Source organism: Gossypium arboreum, chromosome 12 (genome assembly GCF_025698485.1).
Source record: "Gossypium arboreum isolate Shixiya-1 chromosome 12, ASM2569848v2, whole genome shotgun sequence".
Classification (NCBI taxonomy): domain Eukaryota; kingdom Viridiplantae; phylum Streptophyta; class Magnoliopsida; order Malvales; family Malvaceae; genus Gossypium; species Gossypium arboreum.
Window position 1 is genome coordinate 89,887,433 of NC_069081.1, and position 23,328 is coordinate 89,910,760.

Consider the following 23,328-nt stretch of genomic DNA (forward strand, 5'->3'; position numbering starts at 1 on the left):
TACTAGTTTTAGTAAATACCACTTTCCTTTTTTATCTTTTTTTATTTGGGCGATGGGTGTAGAAGAGGTTGGTGTGGGGTTGGGTGAAGTGGAAGAAAATTCAAGCATAAGGATTTGAATCTTATGTGGTAGCTGATCTGAATGTATCACTTTTTCTATAAGATCGATAGTTAATCTATAAGTACCACTTTTATTCTTCGATAAAGCCGATAACATTAGGGTTCAAATCTCATTCGATAACTGATAAGTCCCCAGGGTGGTTGATCTACATCACTTGCAACCTTCTATAAAACCGATAATTGATTTATAAGTATTACTTTCAACCTTCTATAAAACTGTTAATCTAAAACTTCTTTTGTATCAAAAGAAATAAATAGAATACAACAATGGGTTCAAAACAAATTCCCAAAATTTGATTTTTATTCAATCTACTCCCCTACACAAACAACATTACTTATACATAATCAAAAAACCAAAAAGGAGTAAAAAGAGGCATTTCACCATCTATATATACAAAGGATTTTTATAATCTTCTTTGTGTTTCTTTTTCCTTTTTTTAAGAACCTCCTATATATTCTCCATTGATGACATTCTCAATTCCCCATCACCAATTTCCATCAACAAATAACACAAGCATTAGGGTTCTCTTCCATGCTTTGAACATAATAGTAAGTAGTCATATGAGGATTATAAGCTCTATAAGCCTTAACAAGTTCCAAAACAGGGTCTGGTGGTGGTAATGCCTTCTTCTCTTCTTCTTTCTTCTCACCACCTTTCTTGGTTTCATCTTCTTTCTTACCTTCTTCCTTTTTGGCTTCATCTTTCTTTTGTTCATCTTCCTTCTTGGGTTCACCTTCTTTCTTTTGTTCATCTTCTTTTTTGGCTTCACCTTCTTTCTTTGGTTCCTCTTTCTTCTCTGGTTCTTTTGCTGGTCCTACTAATACTATGTCTGTTGGCCAATGCTTGCGCAGTTTGCTTACCACAGTCACAGGGTCAACTGTTCCTATCACTGTTAATTGCTTTGCTTTCATGTCCATGGCAATGGAATCAATTCCTATATATCATAGAAAAGAAACATTAATCACAAGGCCAGCTCAAAAGAAAGAATAATATGATATGACAAGTAATCATTTTACTTTTGCTTTCTCCTTGAGTTAAAAAACAAATCACTTTTTCGATTCAGTATTCAGAAATCACATTAAAACTTTATTATAACACTAATTTATATCTAGAATAATTATATTGAATTCCAACTAAATCCCGAACCAAATCAACCAACGTTTAAACTTTCAAAATCATACAAATACATTAAGCTAGCAGTCCCATCATTTTCCTTGTTTAATATTAAAAAAGAACATTTGGGCAGCAATCAAGTAAATACTTAATTATAATCTTTTTTATTTAAGAAAATTTCTTTATGCAGTGTCACATCAGTTAGTTTATGTTAAAAATCTTTGTTTTGTATAGAAATTGAATTAGGAAAATTATAGATTTTCATCACCAAATTTGATAAACTTTTCAAAAAAGGGCCTCTAATAGAAAGAAAGAAAAAAAGGGTAAAAAAGTTTAAAAACTTTTTACACATGTAGCAATTGTTACAAAGATTTCATGCTTTAAAATATATGAACAATTACCTGAAAGAGTTGAGACTGTTTTTAAAGCCTTTTGTTTGGCTTTATCATCATGCAAATCCAGCTTCAACACTACCTTCTGTAATAAAAAACAAGAGATCTGTTTCAGAATCATAATTAAGATTTTTTTTTTCTGTTCAAATTACAAGATGAACATGAAAAAAATTGAAATCGGTCTTTTTGATTCTTAGGAATCAGTATAAAAGAAGAATCAAAATTGAATTTAAGAACAAACCCATCAAGAAGATTCCCTCAGAATCAAAAACCAGAAAAGGAAAACAAATAACTAAAGTCATAAACAGAAAGGAAAAAAAAGATCCCAAAAGGAACTATACCTTCATTTCTGCTCACACCCTTCTCAGGGGAATTTGCAGAGATTTTAAATCTAAAAAGAAACCGAGAGAGGAATTGAGAGAATGTGTACAAAAAACAGAAAAAGAAAGATAAAAAGGCAAAGGGAAAATTGTGAAAGAGGAAGAGATTGGATTGAAGACGTAACGGGATGTTGCTTGGCTTTTCTGAAAAATATGGAAAGATTACTGATTTAAAAAAAAAAATTAGAGTAGAGGAAAGAAAAGAAGAGAGAAAGAGAGAGTCAGTGAATAATGAGACTAAAATGGAAGGGAGTGAAAACAAGTGGCCATGGATGTGAGAGTTTATAAGAGAGTGATGCAGGAAGATGATGATGAAGCATTGAAAAAAGCAGTAAAAAAACATGTATAATTTGTACAAGTCATCTCCACGCTATTGAAAGGTGCGTTGTAACCATACCATTGCCTCATCTTTTATTTAATTTTGAATTTATAATAATAATAATAGTATTAATAATATTATTTAAGGTTCACTTTTTTTCCATTTTATTCTTGAAAAGTTTTTAATGGTTGTTATTAATATAAAAAATTATCGGTCAAATGGTCAGAATATTTATTTTCAATCCAATTTTAACCTAATTCAATTAGTTTATATTAGATCATATCTATTCTTTTTAGATAATACTTAAAATAAAATTATCTGTAATTTCTCTCCAATCTATAAATAGGAGGATAATGCGTTTCAATATACTCAAACTCACATCCTTCTACATTAACAATAATATTCATATTAATTAAACTAAAACTTGATCAAAAGAAATTAAGTAAAAGTTATATTACTTTCAAGTTTACGTGAGCTTATTAATTAAAATTTCATAAATAGCACAAATTTGACAACCGACATTTTTTCAATTTCGTAAGTAGATCATAATATTAATTATTGATGTCGAAGTCAAAAAGATATATTGAAATATTTGGCAAGCAATTATTTTTGTATTATAATTGTATTTATATTTATATTTGTAAATTTTTAAATTATATATTATTGTCGTAAAATAAAATTTCTAGTTTTTAAAGAGGAACAATTGTAGTTTTAATTATTGGTATAAGTATAATATAAATCATAATGTTGTTGGAATCGTATTGAAGCAATAGATTGGACAAAGCACAATTCAGTATACCGATTTAAGTAAAGGGATTGATATCAGTTTATAAGTAAATTATTCAAAATCAGTAAAAAAATTAAGACAAAAATTCACAATTGAATTAGTTTATAAATTTGTAATAATTTAATTATTATTAGATCGATGATTGAACTAGTCAGATTAAAAGTCGATAACTTGACTAATTTAATTATTGATCTGATTTTTAAAATATTAAAATAATAATATTTAATCAACTAAAATTAAAATCAATTCAATATAAAATGGACCAAAAATTAAAATATACCTTTAAACTTAAAATAAATTATTGCACAAATTCGATGGCAGGTAATTTATGGAAGTGGATCCCTCCCACCCAGGTGCGTACAAAGATATTTTTACTGCGAAGGCTTGAATTTTTTTGTGCACCGCAGATTGAGGCGCGTGCAACTAACTTCTCGCTTTTGACATTGATAATTGCAATAACAAACAGCACGGAAAGTCGCCATTTGGGCATTTCAGTCGGAGCGTGGCCCCCACCGGTCAAATTTCTACGTCCGAACACCTGCGGGTTTTCGCAATGAAGGCAGCTCATATTTTATCACATTTTTTATTAAATCATAACAATTATCTCATTAATTAAAAACGACATTGTTTCGTGCATTTTTTTAATTCAATTATTTAGGAAAAAAATATTTGAAATTCATATTTATTTCATCAAAAACTAAAACACCTAATTATTAAAGAATTTTTTTTAGAATCTAATTATTTTAGTTAAATAAATCGAGCTATGGCTTTTATATGATATTTAAATAATTTTTATAATATTTTTTATATTCACATGAAATTTTAAATTAAACCCAATATAATAAATAGCTTATCTTAACATTAAATTTTTCTAAAATTAAAAAAGAAAAGGGATATATTTCATTTGAAGGTTCAACCCTTACCTACTACTAGTGGTGGCAGAAAGTTAGCCCTCAAACCTACTACATTTTATTTGAGCTGTGGGTCAAATATTCAAATAGTTATTGCCATGCCATTTAAATCCATTCACTATTGTTTTTGCTTATTTGTGGTAAGTTTAGATTTTACCATTAAGCTTTTAAGAATACTGTCATAAATATATATATAATTTTCAAATATTTTTATTATTAATTTGATAATGTACTAAAAGGTTTGAAATTGGCTTTGAACGAGGATTTAAGCAAGTTGACTTAGAAAGTGATAATGCTATGTTGATTGGATTTATTTGGAATGGTTGGGTATCAGTGAGTAATACATTCATCACTGGTGTTTGAAACCTTGAGAAGTTAAGTTTAGACATATTTAGAGAGATGCTAATAAGGTTACGGACTGCATTGCTAAGGCTGATGGTGGAATAATTGATTATTATTTATGATCCTTCGAGCTATGCAAAGGACTTTTTGAAAGAGGATATTCGACAATATTTGTTGATCATAGATAAAATACTCTAATTTCTGATGTTTTCTTAAAATTGTTCTAAGTTTACTATTTACCAAAAATATATAAATATTATTAGGGATAAATCAAAATCTTTTAAAAATGCACAATTTTTTATTTATTTAGATTTTATATATCTAAAAAATTAAATAACGGTGCAGTATAATCTTATGGTCTATGTTCTGAAACTAAAGTGGGTTAAAAGAAATCAGGGACTAAGTTAAAAAATTATCAAATTGAGGGATTAAAATGTTATTTTATCCCATTTTACTATCATGTTACTAGAAAGTTCAATTGGTCCCGACATGGATGACGCAAAGTAGTAGGGCTGGCTTCTTTCACGCGAATGCCGTTGATTAACAGCATTTTGAAGTTTGAACCATAAGAAATTCCCCGATAAGTAAACGTGGAGGACCACCATATCATACATGGATGGTACCGCAACATGTATTAGTGGTTTGATTCGATCCGAATCTTTGGATAATACAATACCAAAGTTGTCATCTTATTAATGTATGTTGCATAAAGTGATAAAATTATAAAAATTTAAAAATTTTGGTTAAAATATGTGATAAATTTTATTATTTTTAAAAATTTTAAAATTTAGTCTTTATTTTTGGATTTTAAAATTAGGTTTAATTATTAACACTGTTAAAATTTATAGTTAATTAAAATGTCATTTTTTAACCAAAAATTTTAACGATGTTAACATTTAGACTTGAATTTTAAAATCTAAAAAATAGAGGACTATTTCTTAAAATAAAAGTACAATGATTAAATTCTAAATTTTTAAAAAGTATAGAGACTTATGACATATTTTAACAAAAATTTAATTATGTAAATAGTTTTTTAAGAGTATTTTTATGTTCGAACTCATGTTCTCTTGATAGCAACATATCTTACTATTACACCTAACAATGTAAATAGTTAAAATAACTTGTTTCTCATTAAGAGGTTTCACTTTATTACTAGGTTAAATTTTGCTATTAGTCTCTGTAATTTGTGAAAGTTTTAGATTTAGTCTTTATATTTTAATTTGGTCATTTTAGTCACTTTACTTTTAAAATTTTAAAATTTTAGCCATCACCAAATGATAAATGTTAAATTCATTAAGTTTTGTTGTCCCCAAAACCTAATGCACCAAACATATTCTCATATGTGTATATTGCCAAGTCAGCTTGTTATTTTCATAAATTACTGACTAAAAAATCAATTAATAGATTAACTACTGTTATTTGTGTTAAGACTAAAATTTCAAAATTTACAACTTAGAATGATCCAGTTAAAAAATATGGGCTAAATCTACAATTGTACATATAGTACAAGACAAGTAATTGAATTTAAACAAACAAATTTGAGCGCAACCGCTTGGTGCATTAGATTTTGGAAATAACAAAACTAAAAATTAAAAAAAAATTAGGACTAAAATTAAGCAAATTAAAATACAAAGACTAAATCCAAAACTTTTATAAAATACAGAGACTAATAGCAGAATTTAGTCTTATTATTATTACTACAAACCAAATACCAATTTAAAACAAAGAGATCTTAAATATTAAGAACATTACATTTTAAATATAATTTATAAGAGTTATTTGAATTAAAATTAGAACTTAAACTTGTCTAATAATTGTAAGGTTAAAGTTGTTATAAGTACTAATACTTTTAGTAAATTTATAATTTAGTTCTTCTACTTCTATTTTTAATAATTTATTCTTTTATTTATCAGATTTAAAAATTATGTACTGTTAAATTTTTTATTAAATTCATTGATATTGCATTTTAAAATATAAAAAAAAATCACTTGATAACCTTGTAACAATGCGACTAGCGCGACTTGAATGTAGGCTACACTTAGAATTATGAACATTCTAATCATCAAACCAACACATGAGTTCAAAAACTAAACTTTTTAAAAATAAAAATAAAAAGTAAAATTTAAATCTACCAAGAGTATAAGTTTGAGGCATATTTGAATGCATTTGACCAAACGCAGCTTATAGAAAAGCCTTCACTTTTTTCCTGCTTTATAATTAATGTCATCAAAGAAAATATAACACTTCCTTTCATCAAAAAGTTTATTAAAATTTTAACTATATTCACGTAATAATACTTGTGATAATTTTTATATATTTCATATAAATTAAAAAATATATTATTATTTAAAATTAACAAATTTTAAAGTTTATATTTTAAAAAATTACTCACATCAGTAATAAAATACATATAGTTTATTACATCAATGCTGTAAAAAAATTAATAGTTTATTAACTTTTCTTTAAAAAAAGTAATTTAAATAAAATTTAAATATTAAGGACTGAAGTGATAAAAAAGTAAATGTTAGGGTTGTATTTGTTATTATGTTTATTATTATTTTTATTTACATGTAATGTTAGATTTATCATGTGTATGAATTGATTTGATTTGGGTCTAAATCAATTTAAATAATTGATTCATCATGTTAAATTTATCATACGTGTAAATTAAATTGGTATCAGTTTATCATTTCAAGTCATTTATTTGAGTTATTTCATGTAATATTGTTTCAAGTTCATATTTTAATTTCTTGCTTTAGTCCATCACGATTATGATCAATTCAAATTCAAAATCGAAATTGACATTCATGATTATGATAGAAGGAAAGGAAGGTATCATTAGGTTAAATAAGGGCAAGCCGACAGTGATGATGTATGTATAAGAATCTTTTGCTTGCTATCACTCAAAAAGACCCAAGAGGGTGAGATGGTAGCGTAGCCGGCCTATATACGTTATATTACGTTGGCTTCGGCCCCTTGAATTGAGAGGTTTAGGTCCACAAAAGAGAGCCTCCACTTGTGTGGTTTTCTTTTCAAACCCTCTTTTAATTTTTTATAGCTTTATTTAGAATTCTCCAAAACCATCAATCTTTTTCTTCTCAATCTTAGATTGCTATGTGCTTTTTAGTAGACCAACTTTTTTCTTTTGATTTGACAATTCATTTTCAATGTTTATATTTAATATATGCTTGTATGTTTGCCAAATAATATGTATGTTGATGGGAAAAAGAGGTGGAAGGTTTGGGTGATGGTTTATATTGAGGTGTGTGAAGAGTTGTAAGGAAAAGTTATGGTATTTTTGGTACACCGAAGAGGTAGAAGGAGAGAAAAAGAGAGATCCTTCACCAAGGTTAGGAAAAATATTTATAGGTGAGCATAACTCTGTCTTAATTTAAAGTTTTAATACGTGTATGGTGCAAGTTTCATCATGATTGATCACTTGAGAGATACAATAACCTTCTAGATAAGTAACAATGTGATAGAAATGCACTAGACGATATTTTATATGTAATTATGTAAGACATGCAAGAAAGTACTCAACATCTATCATTTGCCAAGTAGATCAAAAAAGTTTCACTTGATACGCGGGCATATGTTCATGGAGTCTAGCCCTAGCATAAGTGATGGCCCTGGCTAGGTTAAGGTGTTGGTGTTGGTTGTACAACAAAGTTGTGATGGCGAAACCTTGATGAGCGAAGTACCTATAACAATGCATTATGTGTGAATGATGCTTTGGCTTATTAGTTAGGTTGAGGTTTTAGATTCTTAGAAATTAAGTTCGAGTTCAATTATATATAATTATTATTTGTAGTGGTGAATCTTAACATTAAGTTTAAATAACTTAATTAAAATTTCTAAAAATTTTGAAAAGCTTAATGTAAATTTCTAAAAATTGGTGTTAAAATAACTCTTTAAAAATCTTTAAGAGGATTAATAAAAAATTCTCAAATTGGGGGAGAGGTCCCTCTACTTAGACTTGTTCATGGGCTAGGCTACCCAACCAGGCTTGAAAGCTCGCCCGAAATTTGAGAGGATTTGGACAAAAATATTATGCCCAAAAAATGGGCTTTGACAACAAATTAGGCCCGTTTAAAACATGGGTCGAGTTCGGCTTGAACATTCAAGGTTTGAGCCCTACTGCTTTTAATTTTATAATACTTTATATTATGTTATTTTTATATTATATGTTATTTATAACACATTAAAAAATAAACCTATACTAAATATATAACACTACTCTAATGTAAACATTAAAATAATGTTAAGATGACTATATAAAAATTCAATAAATAAAAATAAATTATTAAATATTAAATTAAAATAATATAAATAAATTTTAAAAATAATATAGGTGAGTCTAAAATAAGCTTAGGTGAGTTTTTTGCAAGCATGGTCGGACTTGGACAAAATTTTAGGCTCATATTTTAAGTTAGACCAAACTTGAACAAGTGTAAAGTATATTAATATCATACTTAGACACAACCTAAACTCGACTCAGCTCAGTCCATGATAAAAACAATAAAAAATTGATTTAATCATTTAAAAATTATAAAGATATATAGACTATTAAAATAGTGAAATTATATTTTATTATCGTAAAAATTATAATTTAATGTCGAGACACTAATTTTTTTTTTAATATTTGGGAAAGAAAATCCAAAGACTATGATTTGGTGTTGCTTTCAATTTTGATTATTGTGTGATTATTTTTCTCTTTCCTTTTTCTTTTCTTAAACCAAACCAAGTGTGGAAACGTGGATTGACAATTTTTCCTTCAAAAGTTTGAGTTTGGGTTAAATTTTTTATGGTTTTGTGTGAACTAATTTGTGTACCTCAATGAATAAGGAATTACTAATAATATTATTTTAATTTTGATCCCAATACGAAAATATAATTCAATTAATTTGAATATAAACTTATTCAATTTAATATAATCACAAAAAGTTAATATTTTCAATTCATCCATCTCGAACCATAAATAATTTAAACTTTAAATTATCCTAACTGAAATTATTTAAACTTTATATGAATTGACCAGAAAAAAAAAATCTTCAAGTGGCAAACCTAAATGACCTAATTCGAAATAGTTCGAATTAGAAACAATTCAAACTTGAAATGATGTGAAAATTTTAAAACTGGAATTAGTTTAGTTTAGATTGATCCAATCTAAAATCAACCCAACTATTAGGAGGTCTTATAATAATTTGCATCAATTAATACATCAATTGGTACTCAAATTTGACAATTTTTTCTCTAATATTGTGTTGTTATGTCACCTCTATGAGCTTCTACACATGTCCCTAGTAGATGAACCTCATTCTATACACATGTTCTCATAGACGAACCCCACAATACTAAACGTACCTTAGACATAGGCATCGCCACGACGAACTCTCACTAAACCACCTCTATTGAAAGTGTATGAACAAGTCAAATTTGAATCGCACTTAATGTTTAAATAAATAAATAAATTGATAGAAAAATTCGATTAATATAATATTTAATACTTTTAAAACTTAATTAAAGCATTTTAAAGTTTAAAAAATAGAATCAACCACGTTTGCATAATATAGAAACTTTATGGCCATATCAGGGAGAATTACCCCTCTATTTCATTTAGTGTTGTAAAAATTAGGACGACGATTCAACAAATTAAATTAATAGTTCTCGTTCAACTAATCGAACCTTCAATTGAATGATAATTAAATAAAAATAAAAAATTTATTTAAAAAACAATACAAAATTCTTAAAGTGATTCACTTAAATTACTAATTTTTCTTTTTCTTAATTCACAACTATTTATTCTATATCTATGATTTTATGTAATTCGTCAAATCACTAATTTTCGATTCAATTAATTATTATTTACTAAAACCTTTGAATTAACCTACAATTTGGGACATGTCCTACCTATCAATCAAACGACTCATATTAATCCACGTGTACGGTTAGTTCCCGCCATTTAACTCTCCCTCCAGTTTGAATATAAAAATGCTCGAACTTTCACTTCCTCACCACATTTTTCCTCACCACATTTCCATATTTTCTACTTCTTTTTACTATTTAAAGAAAATCCCAAAATTAAATCAATTTAATTATTTTTTTAAAATTAATTTTTGGGAATTTCAAGCTTATGGTCTCTTAATTCTCTACCGCCGCCGCCTCATCCTCCGCCTTCTAGTTCCGTGTCCATGTCCGCCGTTGGTAATACCGGTTCCTAGTCGGAGGATCCGAACAAGAAGATCAGGAAGCCTGACACTATTACCAAGTCTAAAGAGAGCTGGACTGAGCAGGAGCACGATAAGTCTCTCGAAGCTCTTCAATTGTCAGTAAAATTTACTAGATTTCATTTCTCTTTAGTATTGTTTTTAGCTATTATTTGTTCAGTTTGAAATTTGAATTTAATGAAGTGAGTAACAAAGTCAATTTCCTTAAAAAAAATTTGAAGATAATATGCTTAAGTGATGTGCGAAAGTTTTTGCTAGATTTGTTGAGGGAGCTTTCGTTTTATGTGGAATCTTACCAGTTCGATGCAATTACTTGGTGATTTTTTTCAGGTGATTTGGTAATGACATTGTTAGGTTGAGAAGCAACTGGAATAACATATTGATTTTAATTCTAAGTAATTTTAAATTTGAATTTAATGAAGTGAGTAACAAAGTCAATTCCTTGAAAAAAATCGAAGAAGGTTGCTAGATTTGTTGAGGAGGATTTCGTTGTATTTGGAAACCTACCAGTTCGATGCAATTTGCTTTTTCAGATAGTTTGGTGATGGCATTGTTTGGTTGAGGAGTAACTGGAATAAGATATTGATTTTAACTCCAAGTACTTAGAATTAAGCTTTTGGAATGCATGAAATTTGAATAAGATATTGATTTTTAACGTAGAAATACGTTGATAGAGTTTGTTTATATTTACATTATTATATGCATACTCTGTGGCTTGTGGTGCTAATGATATCATTGTTTACCTTATTTTAGATTTGATCATGATTAGAAGAAGATTGAAGCATTTGTTGGGTCTAAGACAGTGATCCAAGTAAAATTAGAAAGATGGTATGGTTTCTTTCCGCAATGAATTTGGCCATATATGTTGTTTTTGGTATGTGTTTGCTGAAGACTTTAATGGGTGCAATTGACAGATCCATAGCCATGCTCAGAATTATTTCCTTAAGGTTCAGTAAAATGGGATGAGTGAACATGTACCGCCCCCTCGGCCAAAAAGGGAAGCAGCTCATGGGTACCCACAAAAAGCTCCCAAAAATTGTCTGTATGGTACTATTTTTCGATATTGGTTGTATATTTTTTTGGGTAGTTGTGCATGAGTTGCAGCTACTGTTGTATCCCAAGTTGCTGGACCGTTTCAATCTTCATCGGCGTTGCTTAACTCAGGTTATACATACAGAAAAATATTCATCATCGATGCTTTGAAATCCGATTGCTACTTCAGCTCTATCTTCCTGGAATTACAATTCCGTGCCACCTGTCTCTGTATCTCAATTGACCAAAGGTTTTAATTTTTCCTGCACTGCTTTTATCTTTAATTTTTCTTACTCTCAAGTCTGGAAATATAATCACATATGAATCATGTATGTTTTCAGATGATGCAGCATTGGCTGGACCATGTATTGTGCATAATTCTTGTTACAGTAGTAGCAACAAAATCACTTCCGGAACTTGGTTGTTTAGTGAAACCATTGATGGAGGGGGTCATGGGAACAAATCTAGAGGTTAGTAATTTATTTCTACTTTGAGCTTGATATGGGCATCCCTAGACCATGTTGCCATATTATCATATCTCGAAGCTGCAACACTGGAATGGCAAAAAACAGGACACATGCAATTTCTTAAAATAATAAATCTAAAATAATACTTCAATAATACTGACATCTATAATGCTATCTCATGCAGCACTTAATATGATGTAAATCAAATACGGTTTAGCAGCTGTTTCTGATTACTGAATTAAGTTCTTTTTATCAAAAGATAACTCTGATTTGTATGATACATGCGCTTATCTTTACACTTGAAAAATACTTTCGCTCATATTGACATTTGTTTATTGTTACAAAAAGACATATTTCTCTATTTGCAAGAAAATGGCCATTTTGTCTCAGATACTTCATGATGAACTCTAGCTGCCTCATGATAAAGAACATCTACGTATTTGACTATGGGCATATTTTGATCTATATTCTTCCCATTTCTTCTTTTTGTTGCTGTTTGTTAAAATTAGCCCCTATAATAGCTGTTTTTTTCAATTTGGCAAATAAAGAATTTTTTTTCTCAGTTTGGTTCCTAAAGTTTTGCCCTGTCAAACAGTTCACCCCCAAAATCGAGCCGTTAAAAACATTGTGGCATTAAGTGCAAATAAGGATTCCACATGTAGCAAACTTTTCAATGTCAGCGTGTAATTTTTTAATTTCTGAAAATTTTACAAGTTCTCTTTTTTATTTTTAAATGATGTAATTTTTCATTAGTTTTTACCGCAACTTGAAATTTTCCTTCCTTCCTTCCATTAGCAATAACTCTGCTTCTGATTTGATGCAGCTATGCCGGATTTTGCTGAGGTGTACAGCTTCATTGGCAGTGTCTTTGACCTCAGTGCAAGTGGGCACTTGCAGAAGCTGAAGCAGCTGGACCCGATAAATTTTGAGACGGTATGTCACACTAAATGATGTTAATTATCCAGGCTTTTCTTTTTCTTTTTTTTTTTTTTTTTGGGGGGTTGGTGTGAGGTTATAGAGATGTCATATTCTGACATAAAGCTTACAGTTAAATCAAGGGGCTTTGTTTGGCTCTTTGCAGGCATTGTTGTTGATGAGAAATCTGTGTGTCAATTTGACAAGCCCCGAGTTTGAAGATCATGTAAGTTATTTTTCCTCTTCTTCAGCACTGTTACCTTTTACACAATATATATTAACTTTCAGTTTTTAGCCCTTAAAAAATTGTTGATGGAAGTCTGTAAATATAACACTGAAACCACATTCAAGTTTGAATCCGAACTCATCATGTTGAATTTATTTAGTGTCCTTCTTGGCTTCTCTTTCCTGTTCTGACTTAAAGGTTGGTAAATGCCGAAAGGTCTAAACGATATCTGGTCAAAATATAGATTACATTCATTACTAACTAGTAATAAAATCAAATGCTGGAGAGCCTGAGGATGTGAAACTTGGTAGCTCCTACAGTATCAATCTCGCACATATCTCGGCAAACACCAGTCCATCAGCATAACAAGGTACTCTAAAGTGTTTGTGGAACAGTTTGTGCGCTCTTCTCTTTCATTGCTCATTCCAAGGCTTTAATGCCAGGTTGCAGGTAAATGGTCCTGCTGCTTAACTTGCTAACAAGGTGTAGCAGTCAGATGTTATGTATATATGTATGAATGCATGCATGCATGTCAATACACTGGATGTCTTTTCTATGCCTTGTTTATATCATACAAATGTATTAGCCTGTTAGAGGCTACCGTGTATAGATCTTTGAATTGTGACTCTGACCATGACCATACATCGCTTGACTATGACTAGCCACACCGAAAAGGCTGATCGGCTTTGAGTTTGACCTTCGTTCCATCTCAATAAGCTTTTGCAGTACCTCCATATGATGGCTCTCACTGCCATGATCATGAACTGAAATATCAAATAATGTCTGCGTGTATGTATGTGTATGTATGCATATTATTGGCATATAAAATATGCATCATGAATACAAGATCATTTTGGTAATAGTAGCTTCACATGGACGACCATTTAAATTTGAGAGGTTATGTATTCATTACTAGATAGGCTCATTAATTTGGGGCTCCTTACGAGTTAGGGATTTTCAAGGTTAGAATCCGAATAGTTTTGATAGACATGAGAATTACAGTGTCGGTACCGAGGATCACGTTTGATGCAATAAGTAAATCCAGGCAACGGCTGAGGATATTTGTAGCATTTTGTTGTTATAATTTGCATCATTTCTGGAATGTATGTCTAATGATGTGAGAGGAGACATTGTAGTCAATGTTGTTTAAATCAGACTGGATATATTGGTTGGACCATCCTAACTAGTTGGGATATCAGTTTAGAGAGAAGGGTTAGATAAGGTGACCTGCGAATATCTTTTTTTAATTTTATGAATTTTTAAATAATTCATTTAATTAAATCGAACGAACTAAATGAATCAAGAATTGATAACCTTATAGCTACAAGTTTGAATGTCGGTTTAGTTCTTAGAACCTTGATTGTAATGCATCATTCTTTAGGGGAGTTTCAGTCAGGATTAAATTCTTGTTCCTTAGTCTGATTCTCGTTCTGGAACATTCAAATTGATCCAGATTCATAATCGAGCAAAACTTGAAACAACTTGAACTAAAAATGACTTTAATGAGGAAATTAAAATGATTTGAGCTTAAAACAATCAATTAGAACTTGCTCCACTTGGACAACTCCAATTTCAACATAAATAAGTGAAACATAAAATGACTTAAATTAAAATCATTCAAAACTCGAAGTATCAAATTCATTTAACCCAAAATTAAATCAATATGCTCAATAAACTTGGATGCAATCCAACTCTTTTTTTTCTTCTACTCAGGTCTTTTGAAATTCAATACTTGGTTAGGAATTTAATTATTTTTAAATAAAAGTTTCTCTTTTAATATTTTTTATTGAATCAACAAAAGAAAACAGTTCATATAAATTGCCATCTTTATTCATAAATGCTACTTTAATGAAAAACACTAGACATCCACTAACATATCATCTAATTATTATATCATAGTTGAATGATAAAATCATGATAGTGACTATGAATGATTAGTACAATAATGCATATTCTTTATTCCTTATGTAAAAGAGAAACAAAAGAAAACTTCAAGAACACTACTTTTAGCTTCCTTCTAATTCCAACTTGTCTTTTGAACCCACAAAACAACAAGTAATAAAACCATGTTCAAAAATACTTTAACATTCTATGATTAAGGAAATTTATTTATTTCTTTAAAAAATTTATATCTATTCATACCCTCATTTCGAACTATTAAATAGGATAATAAATGTTCTTTAATACATTTAAACTCATATTTTTTATATTTATAATGTATAGTAAAAGAGTTTGAAAAAAAAAAGAGACAAATAAGGCTCGGCTTGTTGGCAAAAATGGAGACCTTGAGATTTAAATACTCAAGTTTAAAACTCATTATTTACAATTATATGTGTAGGTTTCAAAATCTCATAATATATCGATGTCGTATGTGAATTTTAGTTCAATAAATCGATTTAATTTAATTTTTTAATTATTAATCTTTTATGTTATAATAATTTGATTATAGTATTTATAAAATTAGAATATTATACTGACCAATAATTTAATGCAATGATTTATCCTTATCTACTCAAAATTTCCTAATAACGCCTCTCGTCTCCCCACTTTCCATCACAATTTTCTTTTCTGTCTTTTAGAATATTAATATATTATCATAATTAAATTGGACCGATTGAATAAAAATAACAATAAATTGTCCAAATCAATATAATCTCTAAGTTTAAAAGCTGGTTTAATTTTTTTTAAAAATTAAAATAATTTATTTGAAACTAAAAGGAGCTATTAATTTTAATATTAAAGATATATCATTAAATCAAATACATCCTTTATTATCCAAAATTAAACTATTATTTAAATATTAAAAACTTGTTAACCAACTAGGTAAGTTGAACCTATCATTTTCTTTTTATGATTTCTCAAAGTATATATAGAAAGAGGTTAGATATTGGGCACGAGTTTTAAAGTTGTTTCATATTTAGATTGGGATGTAGCAGGGGCTAGTAAGGGTCCGGTTCCGATCCTTCTAAAATAGAAAATTTTTATTTAGGCCTTTTATTTTTTAATTTTAAATTAATAAAGGTAAAATTACACTTTAATCCCTTAAAAATGATAAAAATTTAATTTAATCTTTTAAAATTATAAAATAGAGACATTAAAATGATAAAATTATATTTTTACTATTGTAAAAATTATAATTTAATTTCAGCCCTCTTAAAAACTTTTTCTAGCTTCATCCATGTACTCAAGATGAGAACTGAATGCTTAACCACTAATTAAAATAGAGTAAGAACCCTAACCATTTCACTTATTTTTTATTTGACTTTATAAAATAAAATGAAATTGACTAATTAATTAATAGTTGCAGTTTGCTTGTGAGTTAAGGTATTTATGGCTGGACCAAAATTATGGCATGAGTTTTACATGTTGAAATCCCCCTTTTTACAATTAAAAAAAAAATAATTTCCTTTTTGAATTATAAAAAAAAAAGAGGACAAAGCCTTAAAAGTAATGTAACGATTCGAATTTAAGTTATACCTAAGACGATGAGCACCACTGTATTTTTAAACTATTTAATTTAAATTCGAAATGGATTAAATTAGCACAAATTATTTTTATATTTTGTATTTAAATTCAATTCAAGATATTCACCGTGAATAAATCTACTTGTAAATAATACTGTGCTTACACGTGTAAGTCCTTATCATCGTTATTACTTTGTATACCCACGTGGGACGTCCATATTCAATCTGATTCGCTCGATTACATCTTGACCGTTTGGTGTAAGCTTAGCTAACTACAACAAAAAGTATCCTATGACTTTCCTCTTAACGGTCATTAGCCGTCGAAAATTTATCCGGACTTGGCTTAAAATATACTAACACGAAAGAAGGTCTAATTCTGCTGTTAATCCTTATAATATGCATAAGTTGATGATTTAGTCTCTATAATTTAATTTGGTCAATTTTAATTCTGTACTTTAGAAATTGATCAAGTTTTCCTATACTCTTTGAATTTTAAAATTTTAGTCCTAACTCAAACAGTAAAAATTAAACTTGTTTGGTTAAATTATGATATTAGTCATGTACCAAGCTTGAAGCTGTAGATTTAGTCCACGTTCTTCAATTTGATCATTTTTAGTCCTTATATTCTTCGATTTTTGACATTTCAATCTTGACACAAATGAGAGTCGTTAAATTCATTTGTTGATTTTTTTTAGAGTAATATATAAAAATAGCAAGCTGACATTACATTACACATGTGATAATATGTTTACCATATAAATTTTTGGAAATAGCAAAACTTAATAAAATTTATAGTCATGCCGATTGAGTCTTAGCTCGATTGGCATCGGCATTGTTGTTAGTACAACAGGATGTGGGTTTGAGTACGCTGAAGCATATTATCCTCCTAATTAAGGGTTAGTGAGAGGCTGTGGATAGTTTTAGACATTGTATAAAAAAAAAGTCATTATGTGATCGTAATTAAAATTTCAAAATTCAAAATGTATAGGGATTCAAAATGAATAAATTAAAGTATAAAAAACTAAATTTACAACTTACGCATTATAGGGAGACTAATAACATAATTTAACTGGAAAGAAATGAAAAGGAAAAGGATAATTTCGTCATTTGAATTTTATACATAAATTTCCAACTCCAAGTCCAACTCTAGCTAAGAATGACAGGTAGACATTAACATTTTTAATTTGGTTTAATTTCAGTTGTAGTACCTCCATTTTGTTAAAGCTTGAGATTTAATCTCTCCATTTTATTTCCACATTATATCACATGAAAATCGAATTAGTCAATTTACACATGTCAGTTGAATACTTTATGTTATTTTAAAAGATTTTTTATGGCTTCACTTTAATTCCAACAATTAATTGGGTTATTAATCTCCACCTATTAATAATATTATAAAATTAGATGAATTAAATTATAAAAATCTTATTTTTGGAGAAGCTAGTTTTAATGTAAAATTATAAAATTACCTTTTTATTTGTATTATGTATATTGAGTATACAATTCACTTTAAATTATATTATATATATTGAATATTAACTCGATTGACATGAATATTATTACTAATACATGAGGATATAGTTATAGTGAGCTGAAATACATTATCCTTTTATTTATAGGGTGGGGCTATGGGTAATTCTAAATATTGTGTAAAAAGAACAGATATAATTAGAACCTATAATTATGTTGTTCATATTTATATCTTTTAAAATTTAGAATTCATATTTCATAATATTAATAAAGTTAAATATCATTTAAATTCAAGATTGACATTTTATTTGTTTTAAAATTATAATAAACACTTAAAATTTAAGAAACACATCAATTTTAGAATCACATTTTAAATTAAATAAAAGATTAAAATTTAAATGTTAGTATCATAGAGGACTAAAACAAAAATAAACATTTTAATTTTCATTAATTAAAGTAATTTATTTATTTAAATAGTTGCAAGAAGGTATTAAAAGAATTGTTCAGTGCTGTAAGTGCAGATCATTAAAGAAGAAGAAGAAGCACTATCTTTCTATTTGTGTGCTCCTTTTGATTTTAAACTTTCTTTTTTATTCATCCTTTTTGGGTTTCTTTTTGGCTTTCCATTTTTTTTATTTCCGGTGAAGCTAATACTGCCGGAATCTGAAAATGTCGGTTTACGACGCGGCGTTTGTTAACTCGGAGCTATCGAAACCAACGTCTGTTTTCGGGTTAAAGCTATGGGTAGTGATCGGAATCCTTTTCGGTACTTTCATAGTTTTATCTCTGTTCCTTCTCTCCCTTTGTCTGACAACCCGCCGCAAATCTCGGAGACACCGACAGCTTGACCCCGCACCGCCAATCTGCAAAGAGATCCAGGAAATAGTCCACCACCGTCAGCCATCGGCGCCGGATCACCAACGAGTCACGCCGCCCGTTCAGGAGGTTAAAGTGGACTTGGGGAAAACGGAGCAGCAGCAGCACGTAGTGACGGTGTTCTCTAGCGGAGAAAGTAAAGGACATACCAGCGTGAGCGAAACACCGTCGTTTGGGAGCGGGACGGTCGGGCCGGAAGTATCTCACCTTGGGTGGGGAAGATGGTATACGTTAAGGGAACTGGAGTTAGCCACCGATGGATTATGTGAAGAAAACGTCATCGGCGAAGGTGGCTACGGCATTGTTTATTACGGTGTTTTAACTGATGGGACTAAAATTGCTGTAAAAAATTTGCTCAACAACAGGTATCCAATTTCTCTTTTTATCCGTCTTACTGTTCATCTTTGTTTGTATTTATGATTCGGGTTTATTGCGAATCATTGATATATATATTTGCAGGGGTCAAGCTGAGAAGGAATTTAAAGTAGAAGTGGAAGCAATTGGACGTGTACGGCACAAGAATCTTGTGAGATTACATGGATACTGCGTTGAAGGTGCTTACAGGTACTGCAACTTACATCTTTAGTGCAATGAAAAGTTACTGTGAAAGTAAGATTGCATTTTGTTGTTGACATAGTATTACTAAAAGTGTCGACAACGTCATTGGAGAAGAACAACTCCGAAACTTGAATATAGATAGTAAAATGGACATGAAAGATAACTTAGTATCTGGGTTTTGTTTTGCTATGCAGGATGCTTGTGTATGAGTACGTTGACAATGGTAATTTAGAGCAATGGCTCCATGGTGATGTTGGTGATATTAGTCCACTTACATGGGATATTCGTATGAATATCATTTTAGGAACAGCAAAGGGGTAATAAAATTATAAAACATTACATCTTTGTGCTTTTGATTCATGTAAAATTCTCTTCCTTCATTTCTTTGCTTTGGATGCCATTGTTATTTGCAGTTTAGCTTACCTTCATGAAGGTCTAGAACCGAAAGTTGTTCATCGAGACGTAAAATCTAGCAACATCCTGCTCGACCGTCAATGGTACCCTAAGGTTTCGGATTTCGGGCTTGCCAAACTCTTGTGTTCCGAACGGAGTTATGTGACTACTCGAGTGATGGGCACATTTGGGTTGGTTTAAACTTCCATTTTGCAGCTTTTTTGTCGGTAAAAGTATCATATGGATTGTTTTTTTTCCCATTTATCTAAAAATGAGTAAAATAATCTGTCAAAGAGCAAATTGATCATTTTATTAAAAATTTCATCTATTTCTACTATTAAATTTTGGTTTCTGTATAATGATATGAGGTATAGGGTTTAAGGTTTATGTTATACACTAGGTGTAATTGTCTAGTTATTTCGTCAGCCACATTAGTTTTTAACAATAAAAATGGATGAAAATTTTAATTGAAAGGATTAGTTTGCTCTTTGATTTAAAGTACAGAAGTTAATTTGTTCAGTTTTTTTTATTAAGAGTCAAAATACAATTTGATTTCTAGTACAGGGTATCTATTATACCTTTACCGCCTTTGTCCTTTTTCTCTCCAAGATTAATCATTTTGTCCATTTTTTTCCAGCTATGTTGCTCCGGAATATGCTTGTACCGGCATGTTAACCGAGAAGAGCGATGTCTATAGTTTTGGCATACTTATTATGGAAGTTATTAGCGGGAGAAGTCCGGTTGACTATACCCGACCACAAGGAGAGGTGCATTTAGTGGAATGGTTAAAAACCATGGTCGGAAACCGAAAAGCCGAAGAAGTAATCGATCCTAAGTTACCCGTGATGCCTGCTTCAAAAGCGCTTAAACGTGTACTATTAGTCGCTCTTCGATGTGTTGATCCTGATGCAACAAAAAGGCCAAAAATGGGGCATGTTATCCACTTGCTCGAAGCTGATGATCTACTATTCCGCGATGTGAGCTTCGTTTTCATTTATATTAGCCATTCCGGTATCTGAAAAGGAGTTTTAATACTGTTATCTTGTTTTGCAGGAACGCCGGATCACAAAAGAACCTTGGGATTCGCATTCCGGTGACAGGCAGACGAATCACAATGCAACGAAATTAAGTTAGAGATACAAGTGAAGGTGATATAACTATCACCAGCCAAAGCTTTTATCAACTCTTAGGAGACTAACAAATTTAAGCCTCTTTTAATTAGTTTTCAGAAGTTTTTTAAGGTTTATATGTTTTTCAATTAGGTCCCCAGTTTTTTTTTTTGGTTGTATCTTTAACAGTAATCTGCAATTTTTTTCAATGTGAATATAAAGTATGCATTTGTACAAATGGATGAATTCATAAATTCTTATACCGATTGTAATTGATTGTCTTAATTTGTTTGTAAGTAAAAACTTGGTTAAATTCTCTATTAGTCCTTATACTTTGTAAAATTTGTAAATTTAATCCTTGTCTTTTTAGAATTTAAAATTATATGTATAATATAAAATTAGTAATTAAATTTAACCTAGTATTACATCAAAATTAATGATAGTGTTCTTATCTACATGTGATGTAATTAATTTTTCTCCAAATGTAGACCGGCAGATGAGTTATTGTAGGAGACAACATTTTTCAATGTTCAAAAAACCCTTTGCAGGCGCCGTCGGGGAGGGCCTGTTTGAAAATAAATTTCATTGTTTTCGATACATTCAATAATGGTTATGTTAACTTAGTTTGTTGGAATCGAAGCTGAGGTGAGAGATGATAATTAAAATTTGCCATTTCGAATGCAATATTACATACTTTTACATACAATGATGAACTAAAATATATTTAATTTTAGTTAACACTTAAGATTTAATAACTTTACTTTGAGAGTTTGGTAAAAAAATCTCCCTGATCCCTTGAGCAAATTGGTTCCTTTATAAAAAATTAGAGCAATTTCAAAAGTGAGCAACTAAGGATAATTAATTACGATACTAATATTTTCAATCAATTGTACATGATTTTGATTGGAATAATAATGAATTTGGCCCTCAAAGTTTATACATTCTATAGATTTGGTCCTAATTTAACAAATTTATCTTGCAACATTCGTTTAAATGCATAAATGTTGAGGTTAAATTTGTTAATTTTTTAGAATTAAGGCCAAAATGACAAAATATGTAAACATTGAAGGCTAAACTTGTTATTATACCAATCAAAATTATGTACAATTGATGGAAGACATTAACGTTGTGATTAATTTGTTGGATCTAGTGCCCTAAGTGTAGTATTTTTGTCTTTGTATACTAGAATTTTTTCAAACAAATTGGTTTAATAAAATATTCATTGATTATATTAATGGTCTTTGTTTATTATGATTAATCTTTTTGCACACAAAGCAAAATGGAAGCAAATATTGATTCACTGGTTATCAAACGTTTAATTAATATTAATGGTATTACATGGTCAGATCGTAATACAAAAAGACATGTATTAGTAGATAAATCCAAACATGTCCTTAGTCTAATTGGAAATGAGCAATCTGATTGAAAGAATAATATGACGTTTATCAAGTCCAATTAGGGAGATGTTTTGTCTTGAGCATCGGAGCGGATGATTCTTAGAAGATAGAGACATAGATGTGACTGACATAGAGACATAGATGTGACTGACTGGAATGATAGTACATAAGACAAGACCCGAGTAGAATAGATCTTAGATCTGTTTACGTATTAATTCACTTGTGACTTTCATAATGTGATATACCTTAATCTTAAGTGGATGGACTATGTATGCATGACGCTTATACTTTGATGTAAGTAAAAGCTTGAGTTCAAATAGATAAGGAATCAGAAGCTGGTGCATTGCACAAATGACTTCTACAGTATGTAGCATCATTTACAATAGTGGAATTCATAGTCTAACTAATGGGAAAGGATATCCTCTCATCGACATTGCATGATAGATGTAAAGTAAACATGGTCATGGGTCATTTGTCTTTATGATAAATAAATTGATTACTATTTGACAAAAAATAACTTTTCATCAAGGAAGATATAATTGTTACTATGAGATAAAATAAGATCATATTGGAAGAACAAATTTATCTCATAGAGATTACGGATACCCGATAAGGGTATTACACTTATGACAGAGTCATTAGGCAAGCACTTTATTAAATAGCTTTCATAATGGTATGTAATTAGGGAGAGCTCAATCATAATACTATAGGGGAATGATTTCGTAACTAAATAAGTTTATGATTAATGGGCGAAAAACTAGATTTAATTATAAATTATTTGAACCCTAATTTTATATGTTCAATCGGTCCTACTGCTAACTCGTTGAAAC

At 29.6% G+C, this 23,328-nt stretch overlaps 2 protein-coding genes and 1 pseudogene across 4 annotated transcripts; 2 read left to right on the top strand and 1 right to left on the bottom strand.

Moving 5' to 3' along the window:
- Positions 1-391: 391 nt before the first annotated feature.
- Positions 392-2,314, bottom strand: LOC108476932 (heavy metal-associated isoprenylated plant protein 39-like). 3 transcript variants are annotated; one of them, XM_017779304.2, is made up of 3 exons: positions 1,967-2,314; positions 1,635-1,710; positions 392-1,054 (listed from the first exon to the last, which is right to left on the bottom strand). In XM_017779304.2, exons 1-3 carry the CDS (start codon positions 1,970-1,972, stop codon positions 618-620), a joined length of 519 nt encoding a protein of 172 aa, XP_017634793.1. In that variant the 5' UTR covers positions 1,973-2,314; the 3' UTR covers positions 392-617. The 3 variants fall into 3 exon arrangements, with proteins under 3 accessions (XP_017634793.1, XP_052878980.1, XP_052878981.1); XM_053023020.1 differs by having other exon boundaries at positions 1,635-1,707; positions 1,967-2,280; XM_053023021.1 differs by lacking the exon at positions 1,967-2,314 and adding an exon at positions 1,867-1,892.
- Positions 2,315-11,563: 9,249 nt separating this feature from the next.
- LOC108477558 (protein REVEILLE 6-like) lies at positions 11,564-13,386 on the top strand (annotated as a pseudogene).
- Positions 13,387-18,650: 5,264 nt separating this feature from the next.
- LOC108476681 (probable serine/threonine-protein kinase At1g01540) lies at positions 18,651-21,339 on the top strand. Its single transcript, XM_017778950.2, has 6 exons — positions 18,651-19,406; positions 19,501-19,605; positions 19,794-19,916; positions 20,013-20,183; positions 20,630-20,969; positions 21,046-21,339. Exons 1-6 carry the CDS (start codon positions 18,835-18,837, stop codon positions 21,124-21,126), a joined length of 1,392 nt encoding a protein of 463 aa, XP_017634439.1. The 5' UTR covers positions 18,651-18,834; the 3' UTR covers positions 21,127-21,339.
- The last annotated feature ends 1,989 nt before the right edge of the window (positions 21,340-23,328 follow it).

Bases quoted from the DNA above. Each gene is read 5' to 3' on its own strand.
- LOC108476932 (XM_017779304.2), bottom strand. The intron at 1,055-1,634 runs GTAATTGTTCAT...TATGATATATAG, and splicing joins AACAGTCTCAACTCTTTCAG to GAATTGATTCCATTGCCATG.
- LOC108476681 (XM_017778950.2), top strand. From the start codon at position 18,835: ATGTCGGTTTACGACGCGGCGTTTGTTAACTCGGAGCTATCGAAACCA. The intron at 19,407-19,500 runs GTATCCAATTTC...ATATATTTGCAG, and splicing joins AAAAATTTGCTCAACAACAG to GGGTCAAGCTGAGAAGGAAT. The intron at 20,184-20,629 runs GTTGGTTTAAAC...ATTTTTTTCCAG, and splicing joins CGAGTGATGGGCACATTTGG to CTATGTTGCTCCGGAATATG.